This window comes from Aethalodelphis obliquidens, unplaced genomic scaffold, assembly GCF_003676395.1.
Source record: "Aethalodelphis obliquidens isolate GAN/ISIS:26980383/991018 unplaced genomic scaffold, ASM367639v1 scaffold48, whole genome shotgun sequence".
Taxonomy (NCBI): Eukaryota; Metazoa; Chordata; class Mammalia; order Artiodactyla; family Delphinidae; genus Aethalodelphis; species Aethalodelphis obliquidens.
The window spans coordinates 7,555,975-7,577,247 of NW_020837992.1; the positions used below are offsets into that span (position 1 = coordinate 7,555,975).

At 39.6% G+C, this 21,273-nt stretch overlaps 1 protein-coding gene across 2 annotated transcripts in view; it reads right to left on the reverse strand.

Annotated features, from left to right (window-relative positions):
• Positions 1-21,273, reverse strand: part of KCNH1 (potassium voltage-gated channel subfamily H member 1) — a 423,297-nt gene that overhangs the window by 311,587 nt on the left and 90,437 nt on the right. Inside the window, exon 6 of one of the 2 annotated variants that reach the window (XM_027082909.1) lies at positions 16,100-16,492. In XM_027082909.1, the coding sequence (XP_026938710.1) occupies positions 16,100-16,492 (393 nt within the window). Of the gene's footprint in view, positions 1-16,018; positions 16,493-21,273 lie in introns of both variants that reach the window. The other variant, XM_027082908.1, reaches the window with a different exon arrangement.

Sequence of the window (21,273 nt, forward strand, 5' to 3'; positions counted from 1 at the left end):
GAACTTCTGCTCATGAAAAGACACCAGTAAGAGAGGAAACAGGAAAGCCATACAGTGGGGGAAAATATTTACAGCACATAAACTGCACATATCCAGACTATATAAAGAACTTCTACAAATCACTTCTGTTGAAAGAAAATCTATTACATATGGAAAAAGAGACACACAGGCACTTCACAAAAGAGGATGACCAAAAATGAAAACACCCAACTAAAATTTATAAAAAGATGCTAAACCTTTTCAAGCATTAGGAAAATACAAATCAAAACTACAATGAGAAACCACTACAAGCTCACTAGATTAACTAGAAGTAAACAAATTGAAAAGTAAGAAAGCAAAGTAGTGGAATTCTCAAACATTATAACCACTTAGTACAACCACTTTGGACAACAACTGTTTGGCAGTATTTACTAACAATACACATAATACCTATGACCCAACAATTCCACTCTTTCCAATAGAAATGCATGTACTAGAGTGTGAATAAGAATATTCATCAAATGAAAACATAAATAACCTAAATGCATGTCAACAGTACATTATATTAATAAACTGAAGTATATTCATACAGTCAATTACATGCAACAATGACAATGAACTAACTATTGATACACTCAAAACATGCCTGACTCTCCCAACAGTGGTACTAAACAAAATATATAAGACAACATAAAAGAATACATTATTGTCTTATTTCATTTCTGTAAAGTTCAGAAATAGGCAAGAGTAAATTAGGGTTAAAATAGTGGCTACTTTGGGGTGGTGGGGAGGAAGAAGTGATTAGGATATATGAGGGATGTCTGAGGTGCTGGTAATGACCTATTTCTTGACCTTGATGATGGCCACATAGATGCCTACTTTGTAAGAATTCATCTAGAAGCATATTTCTACTTTGAGTACTTTCCTATGTATGTTGTACTGCACAATAAAAAAAGAATAAGAAAATGAATAATCAGGAATGTGATACAGATTTATGTACAAAGATATTCTCTGTGGCTTGTTTATTATGATTAAAAAAGTAAAAAAAAAAAAAGAGGAGGGATTACCTAGATATCAAACACTAATTAAATTATGATATGTCCATATAACAGACTATCATTTAATTACTTAAATTCATGTTGTAAAAGAATATTTAATGTCATAGAAAGATAAAACCTATTGTTTAGACAATAAAATGGGTTACAACTCACTACACACAGTTTAATTCCATTTTAATAAAATATATGCAAACATATATATGCATATATTCCAAGGAAAAAAAAAAGACTTGAAACAATATATACCAAAATGTTAACAATGAGAGAAAATTATAGGTGATCTTTACTTATTCATCTATATTTTCTAAATTTTTACAGGTAACATGTAAAAAAAATTGAAATAAAAAAATTCTTTTTCTGAAAATTGTCCAGAGGCTTTCAAATTTAGCTCATAGTCTGGCTTCCCATGGAAGCACATCCTTGAAACAGAATATTTCTCCTCTGAAGCCTGAAGCACTCTTTCTTATAAGCTAACATATGTGGACTCCAGAGTTAAACATCACAATATAACATAGGAAGAAATCATAAGCTGTCTGCACAGCTCCACCTCAGACCACCAGTGTTCTCATCAGTTAGAGCCAGATCATGGACTTCCTACTGCTTTTTACAGTTTCACTTAAGTTAAAGTTACTAATAAGTGACTAGTCCAGCTAGTTTTTCACTAACATTTGTCTTACTTCACAAATAGAGACCAAACCAAAAAAAAAAAAAAAATTTAAAAATCTCCTGTTTCTTTCAGCCCCACGTGCAATGCCTTGTGCTTAGTTTTTCCCACTCTCATATGGCCCTTTCCTTTCCCCAACATCAGAGTTCCACCCCTCTTACAATCACTTCCCAAATAGTCCCCCCCCACCATAGGAAGCCTTCTGCAATCCACGTAACCCAAACTCTGTAATAGGTACAGAGTTTCAGCACATAGGAGTCCAGAAGGGCCTTTCAGCAGGTCATTCCTCCTGTGCTACAACTTCATCTTCCAGTGGCTTCTATAACTTTCAATATTCTCACTTCCTACCTCTCTGAATACTTTCCTCTGCCTGTATTTAAATGTATGAGGAAGAAGAAAAACTAGTAAAGAACATCTGTTTTTTAGAAAAGGAAGCAAATGCCACCTCTCACCCATTAGGATGTCTGCTCACACCTGTTAAGATGGCTACATACAGAAAATAACAATTGTTGGCAAGGATGAGAAGAAATTGGAACCCTTATGTATTGGTGGTGGGAATGTAAAATGGTGCAGCCTCTGTGGAAAACAGTATAGCAGTTTCCCAAAAAATTAAACATAGAAGTACCATATGATCCAGCAATTCTACTTCTGGGTATATAGCGAAAGAACTGAAAGCAGGGAATTGAGTAGATATTTGTATCCCCATGTTCACAGTAGCGTTATTCAAAATAGCCAAAAAGTGAAAGCAACCCAAGTTCCATTGCCAGATGAATGCATTAAAATGTGGTATATCTGTACAATGAAATATGATTCAGCCATTAAAAAGGAAATTCTGACACATGCTATGACATGGATTAAACTTGAAGACATTAAGTGAAAAAAGCCAATCACAAAGAGACAGCTACTGCATGATTCCAATATGAGGTACCTAGAGTAGTCAAACTCATAAAGACAGAAAGAAGAATGGTGGTTACCAGAGGCTAGGGGGAGGGGGAATAGGGAGTTATTGTTTAATAGGTACAGAGTTTCAATGCTGCAAGGTGCAAAGAGTTCTGTGGATGAATGGTAGTGAAGGTAGCACAACAATGTGAATGGACTAGTGCTACTGAACTGTACACTTAAAAATGGTTAAGATGGTGAATTTTACGTTGTGTATATTTTACCACAATTAACTTTTTTTGGTCATGGTTGCACAACTCTGTGAATATACTAAAAACCACTGAATTGTACTTTTTTTGGTCATGGTTGCACAACTCTGTGAATATACTAAAAACCACTGAATTGTACACTTTAAAGGTTGAATTCTATGGTATATGAATTATATCGCAACCTGTTACAAAAGGAAAAAAAGAATCAAATGGGAATTCTAGAATTGAAAACTATATTTGACATTAAGAACTATTTGGATGGGTTTAACAGAATACTGGTCAAAACAGAAGATAGAATTCACGCATTAGAAAATAAGTCAACAAAAATTAGTCAGCTCGAATCAACAGATAGAAAAAAGAATAAAGAACAGAACAAAACATAACAGACATGTAGAATATAGTCAAACAATCCTAAAATTGATATAATTGGAGTCCTAAAAGGAAAGAAGAGAGAGAATAGAGCAGAAGTATTATACGAAAATAGAAGAGCTAAGATTTTTCCGAAAATTATAACAGTCATCAATCCACAACTTCATGAAGCTCAGCAAATATGAAGCAAGATAAATACAAAAAAAAAAAGAAAGAAAAAACAGCCCACCTAGGAACTTAATAGTCAAAATGTTGAAAAAAAAAATAAAGAGAAATTTTTAAAAGAAGTCTCAGGGGGGAAAAAAAATACATTCAGGAGAATAATAATAGAATGGCATCTGAATTCTCATCAGAAGGAATAACATATTTAAACTGCTCAAAGTTAAAAGTAAAAAGTAAACCTTTTATGTTTAATAATTTTATGCCCAGGAAAAATATGGCAGAATAAAGATATTTCAAATAAATGATTAAAAAGTTCATCACCAAAAGAAGTGCACTATGGAAAAAAACTGGGAGATCTTTAGGCTGAAAGAAAAATGATCCCAGAAGTAAACATGAAATAAGGGAAGAGTAAAAAAATGCATGAATACAAATACAAAAGATATTGACTATTTAAAGCAATAATGATAACAAAGACTTGTAGGGTTATAACAAAATAACACAAAGGGCAAGAAGGAGGTGAAATAAAATTAAACTGTTTTAAAGATCTTATGTTGTTTGAAAAGTCGTAAAAGTACTAATTTAAATAGCTTTTAATATGTGTTGAAGGCAACTGTAATCTCTACAGTAAGCACAAAAAGAAAAATACAAAAAGATACAACTAAAAAACTGAAAGGGGACTTCCCTAGTGGCACAGTGGTTAAGAATATGCCTGCTAATGCAGGGGACATGGCTTCGATCCCTGGTCCGGGAAGATCCCACATGCCACTCAGCAACTAAGCCCGTGCACCACAACTACTGAGCCTGCACTCTAGAGCCCGCATGCTGCAACTACTGAAGGCCACGTGCCTAGAGCCCATGCTCTGCAACTAGAGAAGCCACCACAATGAGAAGCCCACGCACCACAACGAAGACTAGCCCCCACTGGCCGCAACTAGAGAAAGCCCAAGTGCAGCAACAAAGACCAATGCAGCCAAAAATAAATAAAATTTTGTTTTTAAAGTCTTTAAAGGCTTCCCTGGTGGTGCAGTGGTTAAGAATCCACCTGCCAATGCAGGGGACACGGGTTCAATCCCTGGTCCAGGAGGATCCCACATGCCATGGAGCAACTAGGCCCATGCGCCACAACTGCTGAGCCTGTGCTCTATGGCCCGCGAGCCACAACTACTGAAGCCCACATGCCTAGAGTTCGTGCTCCACAGGAGAGGCCACCGCAATGAGAAGCCTGCACACTGCAATGAAGAGTAACCCCCACTCGCTGCAACTAGAGAAAGCCTGCACGCAGCAATGAAGACCCAACACAGCCAAAATAAAATTAATTAATTAATTAATTTATTTATTTATTTATATAAAACAATGGTACATGCACATTTTAAAAAAATGTCTTTAAAAAAATACTGAAAGAAAATCAAATGGAATAATAAACAAATACTTGGTTAATCCAAAGAAGGTAGAAAAGGAGGAATAAAGGAACCTAAAAACAGGTATGAGAAATAGAAAACAAATAGCAAGATGGTAAACTAAAACCCAATGATAGCAACACTTATGATAAAAAATAAGCGGACTAAATATTCCAACTATCAATATAAGGCAAATACTGATGGACCAGATTTTCAAAAAATAAAAAGACCCAATCCTTCGCTATTTATTTACAAAAAAAATCCTTTAAAAATAAGGACACAAGAAACTTAAAGGAAAGGGATGGAAAAAGGCATGCAATGCAAACACTACCTAAAAAAAAGTTGATGTCTATATTAATATCAGACAAACATAAATGCATTATAATGCATTTTAAAATGCATTATAATAAAAATGCATAATGCATATAATGCATTATTAAATAAAAATGGGAATATTTCATAATAACAAGAGGACCCATTTACAGGAAGACACAACAATCCTACATGTGTATGCGTATAGCAGCATAGCTCTAAAAATACATGAAGCAAAAATCAATAGAACTGAGAGGAGAAATAAACAATTTCACAATCACAGTTGAAGATTTTACAAACCTCTCTCCATAAGTGATAGAACAAGCAGACAAAAGTTAGTAATAATATAGACAATTTTTAAAACTATTAATCTACCTGACCTAATTAGCATATAGAGAATACAACACTCAACAACTGCAAAATACATTTTTGTAAATTCATAAAAAATATTTACCAAAATAGACCAGATACTGAGCCATAAAGCAAGTCTTAACAAAATTCAAAGAATTAAAATCATATATTTTCTTACTACTAAGGAATTAATCTAGAAGTCAATAATAAAATGATAACTAGAAAATTATCAAATATTTAGAAATTAGGCAACACACTTTTTTTTTTCGGTACGCGGGCCTCTCACTGCTGTGGCCTCTCCCGTTGCGGAGCACAGGTTCCGGACGTGCAGGCCCAGCGGCCATGGTTCACACACCCAGCCGCTCCGCGGCATGCACGATCTTCGCAGACCGGGGACCGAACCCGTGTCCCCTGCATCGGCAGGCGGACTCTCAACCACTGCGCCACCAGGGAAGCCCTAGGCAACACACTTTTAAATAAAAGAAATCACAGTGGAAATAAGGAAGTATATTGAACTTAAATAATGGGATTATGACATTAAAATTTCTGGGCTGCCTTTAAAAAGTCTTTAGAGGATAAAATAGCTTTAAATTCATATATTAAAATATGAATTTAAAGCTTTAAATTCATATATTAAATCTGCTTGAATGATCAAAGATTTCATCCCAGTAAGCTAGGAGGAAAAACAGACTAAATCCAAACAAAATGTACAAAAAAGGAAAATAAGAATGAGAACAAAAATCAATGAAACAGAAAACAGACAATTAGCTAAGTCAAAAGTTGGTTCATAGACATTTCTCCAAAGAAGATATACAGAGTGCCAACAAGCACATGAAAGGATGCTCAACATCACTAGTCATTAGAGAAATGCAAATCAAAACTACAATGAGATATCATCTCACACCAGTCAGAATGGCCATCATCAAAAAATCTAGAAACAATAAATGCTGGAGAGGGTGTGGAGAAAAGGGAACCCTCTTGCACTGTTGGTGGGAATGTAAATTGATACAGCCACTATGGAGAACAGCATGGAGGTTCCTTAAAAAGCTACAAATAGAACTACCATATGACCCAGCAATCCCACTACTGGGCATATACCCTGAGAAAACCATAATTCAAAAAGAGTCATGTACCAAAATGTTCATTGCAGCTCTATTTACAATAGCCCAGAGATGGAAACAACCTAAGTGTCCATCATCGGATGAATGGATAAAGAAGATGTGGCACATATATACAATGGAATATTACTCAGCCATAAAAAGAGACGAAATTGAGCTATTTGTAATGAGGTGGATAGACCTAGAGTCTGTCATACAGAGTGAAGTAAGTCAGAAAGAGAGAGACAAATACCGTATGCTAACACATATATATGGAATTTAAAAAAAAAAAATGTCATGAAAAACCTAGGGGTGAAACAGGAATAAAGACACAGACTTACTAGAGAATGGACTTGAGGCTATGGGGAGGGGGAAGGGTAAACGGTGACAAAGCGATAAAGAGGCATGGACATATATACACTACCAAACGTAAGGTAGTTAGCTAGTGGGAAGCAGCCGCGTAGCACAGGGAGATCAGCTTGGTGCTTTGTGACTGCCTGGAGGGGTGGGATAGGGAGGGTGGGAGGGAGGGAGACGCAAGCGGGAAGAGATATGGGAATATATGTGTATATATAACTGATTCATTTTGTTGTGAAGCTGAAACTAACATACCATTGTAAAGCAATTATACTCCAATAAAGATGTTAAAAAAAAAAAAAACTCAATTCACATTGGAAAAAAAAAAAAAGTTGGTTCATTTAAAAGATTAATAAAATTAACAAAACACTACCACAACTGACCATAATGAACTGACCAAATGAGATAAGATTCAAATGACCAATGAAGAATAAATGGAGAAAATCACTGTAGATCCAACAAACATTTTAAAAAGAAGAATAATTATATATTATATATAACTTATTGCCAAAAACTTTGGCACACTAGATGAAATGGTTAAATCTTCAACAATGCAAAACCAACACAAGAAAAAAAAAAGTATATCTGAATAGTCCTATATCTGCTAAAGAAATTGAAATCATAATTTAAAATCTTCCCACAAAGAAAATTTCAGAGCCACACAGCTTCACTGATGAATTATTTAAGGAATAAGTACTACCAATGTTACAAAAATTCTTTCAGAGACAGTGGAAGAGGGTACACGCCCCTGTGTATCACCCCTGACAAGGACATCACAAAGAAAAAAAAATGAAAGGCCAATATCTCTCATGAACATAGATACAACATTGCTAAATATTAGAAAATCATATACAACTATATAAAAGAAGACAATCTCTCATGACCAAGTAGGAGTTATTCCAGGAATGCATGGCTAATACAACATTCAAAAGTCAATCAACATAACTCACCACATGAACAAAAGTAAGGAGAAAAAAACATACCATTTCAATAAATGCATAAAAGGTATTTGGTAAAATTTAAAACCTGTTAATGATCAAAATTCTCATAAAACTAGGAATGTAAGAGAGCTTTCTTAACCTAATAAGGAGCATTTGCAAACTAAAAACAATTAGTCAACTAAATACTTAATGATGAAATACCGAACATATTCTCCCGAAGACAAGGATGTCTATTATCTCCACTTCCATTCATTTCATTGGAGGTCCTAGCCAGCACTAATTCAAGAAAAAGAAATAAAAGGTAAAGATTTTGGAAAATAAATAAATAAATTTTTTTTTATTCACAAAGACATAATTGTGTATATAAAAATCCAAAAGAACCTACAAAATATTCACATTAATAAGCAAATTTGACAACTTTGCTGCCAAGTCGGTAAATAAAATGGTTTATACTAACAATAAACAATTAAAAACAAGTTTTTAAATCCCACTGACAAAGTACCAAAAATATCAGGTATCTAGGAATAAGTTTAACAACAACAATAAAAAAAAAGTGTGTTAAGACCTTGACACTGAAAACTACAAGATATTGCTAGGAGAAATTAAAGAAGACCTAAACATATGGCTGGTCAATGGTCATGAACTGGAAAACTCAATATTAAGATCTTCATTCTCTCCAAATTGGTTTTTAGATTCAATATAATCCCACTCAAAATCCCTACAGGCCTTTTATTTTTTTTATTTTTATTTTTTGGTTTGAGTGGAAATTGACTCTAAGTTTTAATGTATGTACAAAGATCCTAGAATAGACATAGCAGTCTTGAAGAAAAAGAACAAAGGCAGTAACTGATTAATATTTACTATTATGCTACGCCAATTAACACAGTGTAGTACTGATGTTAAGAATAGACAAACCAGTGGAACAGCATAGGGTCCAAAAATAACCCTAAACATGCACAATCACTTGAAATATGACCAAGGCTCAGTGCCGTGGTGGAGGTATCAGCCTGATTGCAGGAGGATCAACAGAACAAGAGGAGGGGAAGTGGAGACACTCGTCATTTCCCTCTCATTCACACCACTGTTGTCTGGGTGTTCTTCCAAAAATCAAAATCAATCATAAGATCATCTAATGAAAACCCTCTATGGTTTCTTTTTGCCCACATAACAAAATGTAAACTCCTTGGCAAGACCCTGGGATTCTATATCACTGGATCTTGCCTCCTACTCTCAACTTTCTTCTGTCCCCCAATGCTGACTCTCTGCTTTGGACGTAATGAATGCCTTGCTAGTCCCCAAGAGCGCTTCCCTCTGCACAGGATCTCTCCTCTTACAAGACTGCCCTCCTTATTCCTCACCAGACTAACCCCAGTCATCTCCTCCCAGGAAGCCTTCCTAGATTCTCTCGATAGGCTAAATGCTCCTCGATAGTAAGACATAACACCCTGAGCTGACCCCTCTCACATCCTCTATTGGTGTTTATTATCAGTGGTCCCCACTAGACTGGGAGAAAATTGAAGAGTTGTATCCCAATCCCCTACCACCTAAGTCAATAAGTTTTCTTTAAAGAAGGAACACCCTAAACAAGATTCCAAGAAAAGTTGGTGGAGAATTAAGAGTAGAACTTGGGTTGGCCAAAAAGGAGCCTGCGAGAAAACAGACAATGTGAGAGCAGAGGGGAATCAAGCACATTAGCTGAGTCTATTTTGCTCCAAAGTGCAATGCTTTTGGAGGATCATTAAGTTTTTACATTTTTTTTTAAACTCTGGAATCACAGTCTCATAGTAAATCACTGCTTCCAGGAAGCCACACAGGATCAACTTCCTCCCATTAAAAATGCCCCCCAGCCACTTCCCTGGTCCCCACACACACACCTAGGGTGATCTTGATTCAGGTGACTGTGTAGGGTACAGTGCCTACAGCCTGCTCTTCTGTTTGAAGCCTCTGCTTGAACAAGAGGCATGGAACCTCCACAATCCTTGACACAATCGTTGAGCTCACAGCTCCTGTAAGCTCAAGTCAGGAAGAAGACTGATTTTTTTAAATTAAACTAAGAGGAAAATTTCTATGCCGGCTTGCCCTCACAGGTGAGAGGGGAGAGATGACAATATTGCCAGCATGGGGACAGTAGTGACATTGATAACATCACTGAAGTCAGACCTCAGCCACCGGGCACTGCTGACAAGTCCCGATCATCAGAAGAGAAACACACCCAAGAACAACACTTCCTCCCACGAATGAGACACTTAGATGAAAATTACAGGGTGCCTGGTTTTGTCCTCTTTTTGCCAAAATAAATGTATGGTAGAAATACTCAGCACAAACAGAAAAGAGAAATGCCAAGGAAAACAGTATGAAGTGTGAGGATATTATAATACAATTTCGTTTTTCTGTTTGTTGTATTACTAGACATAATAACTTGAGTTAAACGTTTTCGGTTTTTACCCAGGAGATACCACAGGCTGCTGAGATGGGCTGGTCGGCATGTCAGTGTCTCAGCTCCTCCCCACTCTCCATGTCCAAGGGATCACGGAAGGAGGAAATCCCAGGACCAGACCTATGCTGATCAAGCTTAAATAACCAATGCTATCAGCAACGGGGCTTTTTACTTTCTATTATGAAATAATAAACAAACTATGGTACATACATACAATGGAATATTATTCAAAAATAAAAAGAAATATGCTCTCTGATAGCCCCCCAAATATACAGAAGAACCTTAAGTACTTATTTCTAAGTGAAAGAAGCCAATCTGAAAAGGCTACATACTGTATAAGTCCAACTTTAGGACATTCTGGAAAAGGCAAAATGATGGAGACAGTAAATAGATCCGTAGTTGCCAAGTTAGCGGGGAGGGAGGGATGAAGAGGTGGAGCACAGAGGATCTTTAGGGCGGTGAATCGACTCTGTGTGATACGCAATGGTAGACACATGTCCTCCTCCATTGGTCAAAAACCCATAGAATGTATATTGCAAAGAGTGACCCCTAATGGAAACTATAGACTTTCGCTGATAATAATGCATCAACATTGGCCATAATAAGCATACCGCCCTCATGCAAGATGCTGATAATAGGGAAACTGCGGGTGGTAAAGGTGGTCTTTCTACTCTACTCTTCTCAGTAAACCTAAAACTGCTCTGAAAAATAGTCTGTGAATAAAAATAACTGCTATGACAAGACACGGGGACTGCCTGTATTGCTGGAAGTCCAGGAAAGAAAAGTCCTAGTCATCTCATGACTTTCAGCTGGACAGCAGAGGCGTCACCTGTGTGAGAACTCAAACGGTATCCATCCACTTAAATAGAAACCACAGGTAAGGCCTGAAAACTACAAATCAATAGGATGAGCAAGGTACATGGGTCCAATTTGCTTTCAGCATCAGTGATGAGGAAATCATAGGTAATAGTGATCCTAGAAGAACCCAGAGGGGTGTCCATCTGCCAAGGAGAGAGAAGCAGGGCGGGCCACCAGCCTGTGGAGTCACTTCCGACCCCATGCTCACTGTCCGGCCCTACACACATGCACCAGCGACCTCAGCTTAGGGTCACCCAGGCTGACCATCCAAACCCCTCACTCCTCAGCTGCGGAGGTCGGCGGTGGGGGGAAGGCGCTGTGCGGAAGGGGCCAGGCCAGGGAAGGATTCAGAGAGAGGGACTTGAGGAATGAAACACACAGCTTGGCTCACTCTGTCTCCAAATTTCTGATGAGGCAGCATGAGTGGCAGGGTAAAGCACAGATCTAGCAGTCAGGAGACCAGAGTCCAGTTTCAACTCCCTGGACAACCTGGTCCTTTCCCCTCATCGGCAAAGCAGAGACAATACCTGCCCTACAGCCACTGAAGGTTACAGCTGAAATGCACCATCCTACAGGTGAGGTAAGCAAATTACAAGGAGATGAAATGACTTCCGTAAGTGTGCACAGCTGGGTGGCGGTCACACCTAGCTGACAAACCGCCTTCCTCCCAGTTCAGTGCGTTTTTTTTACCACCACAGATCTAAAACAGAGATAATCTGTGCGACAAAGAATATGATCAATAATATTTTAATAACTTTGTATGGGGACAGATGGTTCCTAGACTTAGCACAGGTGAACGTTCTGTAATGTTTGCAAATGTCAGGTCACTATGGAATATACCTGAAACTAACATGATATTGTACATCAACCACATTTCGATAATAAAAAAGATAATCTGTGTGAAAGTATTTTGGAAAGTTAGATGCACTACATAAAGGGAAGCTGCTGATCTTTCCATCGGCACATCTAGTCCTGTTCTGCTCTGGCTGAACATCTTCTGTGTGCTCTTGGCAAGTGTCAGCTGTGACCACCACTAGCCAGTGGTGTTGCTGTCCAAGGTTACAGAGTCAGGGAAAGAAGGAAGCTCTTGGCCCCAAGGCACCAGAATTGTGACCTGGGAGGTGGCACAGTTGGCTCCGTCCTCCTCTTTGCACTTCCATACTCCAATGTCCATAAACAATAAGGTCTCCTTAGGAGAGGGAATATGTTTTGTGACTAATAGTTCCATACTTAAGGCATGAAGCATACCAGGCCAATAATCCGCTAAGTGCTTGAAAGAGACTCATTTGACTTTTGCTTCGGCATACCCCTTCCTAGCTTTCGTCCACTCCATTTTCAGACCTTTTGTCCTCTCACCAGCTTGACTAATATGCAAACATTTTCACGAACTGCCTCCAAAACAGATGATTACCAACGAACAGACTGGAGAATGACGAAAATGTAGGCCACCTACATAAGCGAACCAAGCTGGCCAAAAGGGATCATCCGTGTGGCTGAAATCATGGAGATGGGCTCCATCCACAAGGCTGAGTTCACAATTGTTGGCTTTCGCAATGAACCTAATTTCTTGACCCAAGGCTGGGGAGGATCCGATCCTTTCACTCTAAGAGCCTCCACCTCAACACCCATGCCCGCACCCTAAACCCTCCACACACAGATGGCAAAGCCCCCGCTGCTCATTCCCCTCTTCCCTGGTGGTCTTCACTGAGACACAATTCCATTGGCGTAATTAGGAAGACACCAGAGTGAGGGCAGCTCCATGTAATTTTTATGAGAAATGAATCAATAATTTCCTATTTCTCCCCACGCACTCTTAGAGGAAGGGCCTAGAGCCGAGGGAGCTGCAATATTAGACGAGCAACCTCACAGCAGAGTGTTGGATAAGAAGACAGCATACGGTGAATGTAGACAACAGATAGGTGCCCTTCACAGGCTCCCCAACCTCCTCTTAGCCCCACCAGTCCTTCATGCCCACTGATTTTATGGTGCATTTTAACAAAAAGGCCTGTACCTGGAAAAGGGTGCTGGGTCTGTCCCTTGGTGAGTATCTTAACCTGCCCATCTCATCACCACCCCAGCTGCCTTAGGGAAAATGCAGCTGCCCACCTCCCCGTACCTAATACCCAACTTCCCACTCACGACAACCAAGCTAATAGGTGAGCCACACACATCAGGAGCTTCTTGGTCAGTTTCGACTCAACAGTATCCTTCAGTGTTTGGTCCCTATTTTATCAAATCTGTCACTATTAGAACAGAGAAGAGTCAGAAGGTGACTCATTACTGTACTGATTTGCTACACCATCCTGAGTGAGTCATATCCCCTGGGTTATTTGTGAGTTAAGAGGGCTTAACTGGGCTCTGATCGCCAATAGGTCTACTCACCATAACCTGCTAAATGTCCCCATCCTACCCCACTTTCCTCCAACTCCCACAAAAGGTAGGAGGTCAGGGGGCTGGGCCTCTCATTTTTATAGTCAGTTTGGAGGTGAGACTAACACAAAAGAGATTTTAGAACTCACCAGATTTTGCAGCCGGCAGGGAACTCAAAATCCACCACCCAAATGCCACGCCTTCAGGCAGGTAAGGTAGTATCATCCCTAAGATGTAGCTAGGAAAACTGTAACCCAGAAAGGCTAAATGACATGCACAAGGTTCCCAGCTGTCTTAAGAGGTGAGAACAAGAGGACCAGCAGGCAAATCTTCAGTTTCCTCGTGTTTCCCCAACTCCATCACAGTTGTCATGGAAAGGCATTATTTCAGGTGTGAGCCAAAGCTTTAAAAGGAGCTACTAAATATAAAAACAAGATTTTACAGAAGCACATCATAGCTAGAATCCCCTAATATTCATATTATTATTTATCATCAAGAAATGGTAGTAAGAGCTTTGATGCTAAACCCTTTGCCAACTAGAAATCTACAGAGAAATTATGATTTTCCTACCTACAATCTATTTCATGAATCTGGAAATCAGAAACCACGTCAGGGTATTCACAGTTAATGGCAAAGGAATTCCAGCCCAACATACACAGAGCCTGGGAAGAAGCTCTCTGCTCTGCTAACCTACAAGGTAATCTTGACACATTCACATATGTGTTTACATCTCTGCCAGTGTTTAATAAGAAACTGTGGAAGCCGAAGAACTGTTCTATTTATCTGCAAAATTTTAATGCCATTGCTATAAATAGCAAATGGTTTATTTTAAAAACTCAATCACTTTTTTTAAAGTTAAATTTCATTTCCCATATGTGTATAAGAAGCTCTTTTAGGTTGAAATCATCAGTTGAATTATCTAAGCCAAAATGATCATATTTTCCTCACTAACTAACATAACAATTTCTAGAAATGTACTCACAGTGAAAAATATCATTCCCAACATGTACTAAAATTCACATTTAAGAATCCCAACATTCACTTTAGGGACGATTTTTCTCTTGTAAATGATCAGTCTCGACTCATTTAATCTCCCTAAAAAATCCACACAAGCCACTCAGAGAATTATTCCTTGGGATTTTAAAGTCTATTAAAACACACCACACAGATGAAAGCAGGGGTTGTTCTGAGTCTGGAGCATCTGAACCTCAGCTCCTCTTCACTGGAGAGAAAAGTAGTAGGTAGTTGGGTCCTCACAGAGGAAGGGGCTGGAGTCCTTGCCCACTGCTGGTACTGATCTGAAGGTAGAGAGGCATCACTATGCCACCAGCAAGACATCTAGTCACTGGCAGGTTTTGTTATCCTGGCAGGAAGCTGGCTGTTCCCTCCAACTCTCTCAAGGCTGAGTCCCACTAGCCATTTAGCCCTGAGAGCGTATCTTGCCTCAACTCAGCCTCCCGATGGCTTCCTGATGACCCACCCAGTTAGCAGTCCAGCTGGATGGAGACCTCTGGGACCCTCTGTAATCTGAGGCAATGAGGGCCGCTGCAATCTGAGGCTGGAGACTTACCAGGTGTACTGCCATCTAAAGTGTCAACTGAAGAGTAGGAAAAAGGAAGAACAATTTCCATAGAACACTTAAACTAGATTAAGAACCTGACATTTTCCTTTGCCATGACGTTACATCCTTGCTTTTTCAAAGGAGAAAATCACTTTAACCAGCCCAGTGGCCCCTTCCTGCTGCAACATGTCCTAGGCACCCATTCAGTGACTGTTTAAGCATGTCTTGATTCCAGCACATTTACAGAGCATTTATCTTCTTTTAATTCCTTCCATGGCCTGTAGGACTAACAACCCACAGCAGGGTAATCCAGTAGCAGTACTCCTCTTAGCCACAAGAGCCAGGCTTAACCACAGACTGACTACCTCAGCAAATTTAGGCAATGGAGAGCATGGACAATTGAACGCCATTGGTCACCTCCAAAACTCATTTCAGCAAAGAAACAACTCATTCTTTCCCAACATTTACCAAAAAAAGAATAAAGAAAGAAAGAAAATGAAAAAAAAACGCAAGCAAACTTGGAGGAGAGTACCATCCCTGTTGCCAAGAGTTAATTAGCTTTCAAACAGCCACAGGTCAGCAGCAGATAACAGAAAAGTCCCCATAATGAGAGTAATCAGTAGGTAGGCATTCAGCAATTGTATACCAAGTGAAAGATTCATCAATGCAATGGCAATGCATGCCTGCTTCTGCAGCCCCACCACCCAAGCCAGTGGCTTGCACTCCACATGGAATAAGAAGGAAGCCTCTGGTCTCCTCCACATCCATCCACTGACATGCAGGGCCTCCAAACCTCCAAAGGACAAAAACACCAGGCGAGGATATCAATCAAGCATCATGCTCCCTATGTTCCAGACATCAGTCATGCTAGTTCCCACCCATTTAATTACTCTTCTGTTGACCACCCACAATTAATTTAAAGACATGACAACAAGGTCTGAGATTTGAGGGATGTACCTGACTCTCTCTCCCCTCCAGGAGTGGTGGAATCTGATCAGCAAAACCAATCTTCCCTGGATCACCCATAAAGGCACTAACCTCATCCACGTTCTCAAAAGCGTTGATGACATCATATGGCAAACAGGACAGAAGGTCAATCACAAACCACGTCTTCAGATAGTTCATGCGGATGAGTTTGGGGTCGGAAATCACCTCCCCAGCTGGTCCAACAAAAGTGGTATGAAAATTCAGCACAATGTCCACCAGAAAGATAACATCCACGATGCTATCCACAACCAGCCAGGCCACGTTGTTCTGCCTGGTTTTAAAGGAGACATTATAAGGGACCAGGATGGCTGTATAGAAGGTTAAGATCAAGATGATCCAATCCCACGTGGTCTTGAAAACACAATAATGTAAGATGATGTGAGGGGGAGTCTTTGGTGCCTCTTGCTTGTATTGGGGAAGGATGTCTGAGCCCAGCTGCAGAACCTGTACAGAAAAAAATGGCCAAGAGAGAACTAAGTTAGGATTTCACTGTCAGCATCAAACCAGTCAGTATCTGTCAGAGCCGAATACTCATAACACTCCAGATGGATCATTAGATGCAAGAACAGGTACCAAAGGACTATGGCAGAATGGAATTGAACATTGTAATATAATCAATCATATGAAACAATAAAACACTGTTATTCAGCTTACTGTGAGCCAATCATTGTACTAAGTACTCCACATACAAGTATTATCTCACTTAATTCTAAACACAACCTTGTTTTATTAGCCAATCATTATTCTGTGTGACAAGTGAGAAACTGAGGCACAAGAGAATTAAGCAACTTGGTTCCTGAAGTCAAGATGGTGGTGGGGGAGGATGCAGAGTTCACGTCTCCCCACAACTAGGGTACCTGCCAGATGCTGGTGGGGGACCTCAATGCCCAAGGAGATAGGAGGAACCCCCAAGCGACCTGGTAGGATGTGGAAGGGAGCGAGGGGGGAGGAGAAGTGGAGGCTGGGCAGGACAGGCACCCCTGAGGGGTGGCTGGGAGAGGGGAGGGATTCCCACACCTGGAGGGACCCTCGGGGGCTCAGAGGATGGGGGGTGGGGTGCACCTAGCATTTCACCTGTCCAATCAGGCTCGGGAAACCTGCTGGGGCCTGGGCCAGGTCCTCTGCCTTCCGAGGCCCCCTCCGGGCTATGTCTGTCCTAGGGGCGTAGAGGTGGGGGTAGGGAGGAAGAAGAGAAGAGGTGGGCGAGAGGGGCGCTCCAGGACCAGGGAATCAGGGGAAGCACCACGGGTGTTTCCCCCACTGACTCGGCCCAGGAAGCCTGTTGGGTTTCCGGGTCTGGTCCTCTGCCTTCCAGGGCCCCCTCTGGCCTCATGAGCCCTAGGGGCATAGGAGGGAGGGACGGAGGGGAAGAAGAAGAGAGGCCAACAGGGAGGGGCCCTTCAGGATCAGAGGATGGGGGCAAACACGTCTAGCCTGCTGGGGTCCTGGATCTGGTCCTCTGCCATTCAAGGCCAGAGGCACTCCTGGGCCCCTCCTGCTACACTGAGCCTAAGTCCCCCCCAGCCCCCCCACCACCCACTGGGGCCTTTTCCAGCCCTGTGGGTCCTAAGCATAGGCCACTTCCCACCACCTAAACCCTGCCCCTGCCTGAGCCCTGCCTCTCACAGCCAGGGACTTTTCCAGCTTTTTTTTCCCTCCTCTTTTTTACTATTATACTTCTGTTTTACCTTCCAGCTGTTGTTTCACCTGTATTTTTACTTTTTTTATTCTTTCTAACATATCTGTTAGTTTTCTAATCTTATTTTATTTTTGACCCTTTGTTATTCTTCTGCTCCTGTTTTCTTTTTTTGCTGCCCCGCACAGCTTGCAGGATCTTGGTTCATGAGCTGGAGGTCAGGCCTGAGCTCCTGTGGTGGGAACTCCGAGTCCGAACCACTGGACTAACAGAGAACCTCAGATCCCAGGGAATATTCATAGGAGTGAGGTCTCCTGGAGGTCCTCATCTCAGCACAAAGACCCAGCTCTACCCAGCAGCCTACAAACTCTACTGCTCAAAACCTCAGGCCAAACAACCAGTGTGACAGGAACACAATCCCACCCATCAAAAAACAAATGAGATGACAAAAAACTATGTCACAGACGAAGGAGCAAGGGAAAAACCTAAAAGACCAAATAAATGAAGAGGAAATAGGCAACATACCTGAAAAAGAATTCAGAGTAATGACAGTAAAGATGATCCAGAATCTTAGAAATAGAATGGAGGCACAGATTGAGAAAATACAAGAAATGTTTAACAAAGATCTAGAAGAACTAAAGAACAAACAGATATGAACAACACAATAACTAAAATGAAAAATACACTAGAAGGAATCAATAGCAAAATAACTGAGGCAAAAGAACAAGTAAGTGAGCTGGAAGACAGAATGGTGGAAATAACTGCCTAGGAGCAGAATAGAGAAAAAAGAATTGAATACAATCTCAGAGACCTCTGGGACAACATTAAACGTGCCAACATTCAAATTATAGTGGTCCCAGAAGAGGAAGAGGAAAAGAAAAGGTCTGAGAAAACATTAAAAGAGACTATAGTGAAAAACTTCCCTAACATGGGAAAGGAAACAGTCACCCAACTCCAGGAAGTGCAGAGAGTCCCATACAGGATAAACCCTAGGAGAAACACACCAAGACACATATTAATCAAAACAACAAAAATTAAATTCAAAGAAAAAATATTAAAAGCAACAAGGGAAAAGAAAAAATAACATATAAAGGAATCCCCATAAGGTTATCAGCTGACTTTTCAGCAGAAACTGCAGGCCAGAAGGGAGTTGCAGGATATACTTAAAGTGACAAAAGAGAAAAAGCTACAACCAATATTACTCTACCCAGCAAGGGTCTCATTCAGATTCGATGGAGAAATCAAAATCTTTATAGACAAAGCAAAAGCTAAGAGAATTCAGCACCACCAAACCAGCTTTACAACAAATGCTAAAGGAACTTAATCTAGGCAAGAAACACAAGAGAAGAAAAGACCCACAAAAACAAATCCAAAACAATTAAGAAAACGGTAATAGGAACATACATATCCATAATAACCTTGAATGTAAATGGATTAAATGCCCCAACAAAAGACATAGACTGGCTGAACAGATAAAAATCAAGACCCATATATATGCTGTCTACAAGCGACCCACTTCAGACCTAGAGACACATACAGACTGAAAGTGAAGGGATAGAAAAAGATATTCCATGCAAATGGAAATCAAAAGAAAGCTGGAGTAGCAATACTCATATCAGATAAAATAGACTTTGAAATAAAGACTGTTACAAGAGATAAGGAAGGACACTACATAATGATCGAGGGATCAATCCAAGAAGAAGACATAACAATTATAAATATTTTTGCAACCAACATAGGAGCACCTCAATACATAAGGCAAATGCTAACAACCATAAAAGGGGAAATCAACAGTAACACAATAATAGTAGAGGACTTTAACACCCCACTTACACCAATGGACAGATCATCCAAACAGAAAATAAATAAGGATGGGCTTTCCTGGTGGCGCAGTGGTTGAGAGTCCACCTGCTGATGCAGGGGACATGGGTTCGTGCCTCGGTCTGGGAAGAACCCACATGCCGCAGAGAAGCTAGGCCCGTGAGCCATGGCCACTGAGCTTGTGCGTCCAGAGCCTGTGCTCTGCAACGGGAGAGGAAAAAAATGAGAGAGGCAAAAAAAAAAAAAAAAAAAAAAAAAAAAAAAAAAGAAAAGAAATAAGGAAATAGAAGCTTTAAATGACACAACAGATCAGATGGATTTAATTGACATTTATAGGACATTCTACCCAAAAGTGGCAGAATACACTTTCTTCTCAAGTGCACACGGAACACTCTCCATGATAGACATATCTTGGGTCACAAATCAAGCTTTGGTAAATTTTTAAAAATTGAAATCATATCAAGCAGCTTTTCCAACTACAATGCTATGAGACTGGAAATCAATTACAGTAAAAATAAACTGTAAAAAATGCAAATACATGGCAGCTAAACAGTGCACCACTAAATAACTAAGATATCACTGAAGAAATCAAAGAAGAAGTAAAAAAATATATACAGAAGTAAGTGACAACAAAAACAGAATGACCCCAAACCTATGGACACAGCAAAAGCAGTTCTAAGAGGGAAGTTTATAGTAATGAAATCTCACCTCAAGAAACAAGAAAAACCTCAAATAAACAATCTAAACTTACAACTAAAGCAACTAGAGAAAGAACAAAGAAAACCCAAAGTCAGTAGAAGGAAAAAAATCATAAAGATCAGAGCAGAAATAAATGAAGAAAACAATAGCAAAGATCAATAAAACTAAAAGTTTGTTCTTTGAGAAGATAAACAAAATTGATAAACCTTTAGCCAGACTCATCAAGAAAAAAAGGGAGAGGACACAAATCAATAAAATTAGAAAAGAAAAAGGAGAAATCACAACTGACACCACAGAAATACAAAGGATTATAAGAGACTACTACAAACAATTATATGCAAATAAAATGGACAACCACAAAGAATTGGACAAATTCTTGGAAAGGTACAATTTTCCAAGACAGAACCAGGAAGAATTAGAAAATATAAACAGACCTATCACAAGTAATGAAACTGAAACTGTAATTAAAATCTTCCAACAAACAATAGTCCAGGACCAGACAGCTTCACAGGTGAATTCTATCAAACATTTGGAGAAGAGCTAACACCAATCCTTCTCAAACTCTACCAAGACAATTGCAGAAGGAAGAACACTCCCAAATTCGTTCTACAAGGCCACCATCACCCTGACACCAAAACCAGACACAGATATCACAAAAAAAGAAAATTACAGACCAATATCACTGATGAATATAGATGCAAAAATCCTCAACAAAATACTAGCAAATAGAATCCAACAACATATTAAAAGGATCATACACCATGATCAAGTGGGATTTATCCTAGGGAGGCAAGGATTCTTCAAAATATACAAATCAATCAATGTGATGCACCATATTAACAAATTAAGGAATAAAAAACATATGATCATCTCAATAGATGCAGAAAAAGCTTTTGACAAAATTCAACACAATTTGTGATAAAAACTCTCCAGAAAGTGGACATAGAGGGATCCTACCTCAACATAATAAAAGTCATATATGACAAACCCACAGCAAACATTATTCGCAATGGTGAAAGACTGAAAGCATTTCCACTAAGATCAGGAATAAGACAAGAATGTCCACTCT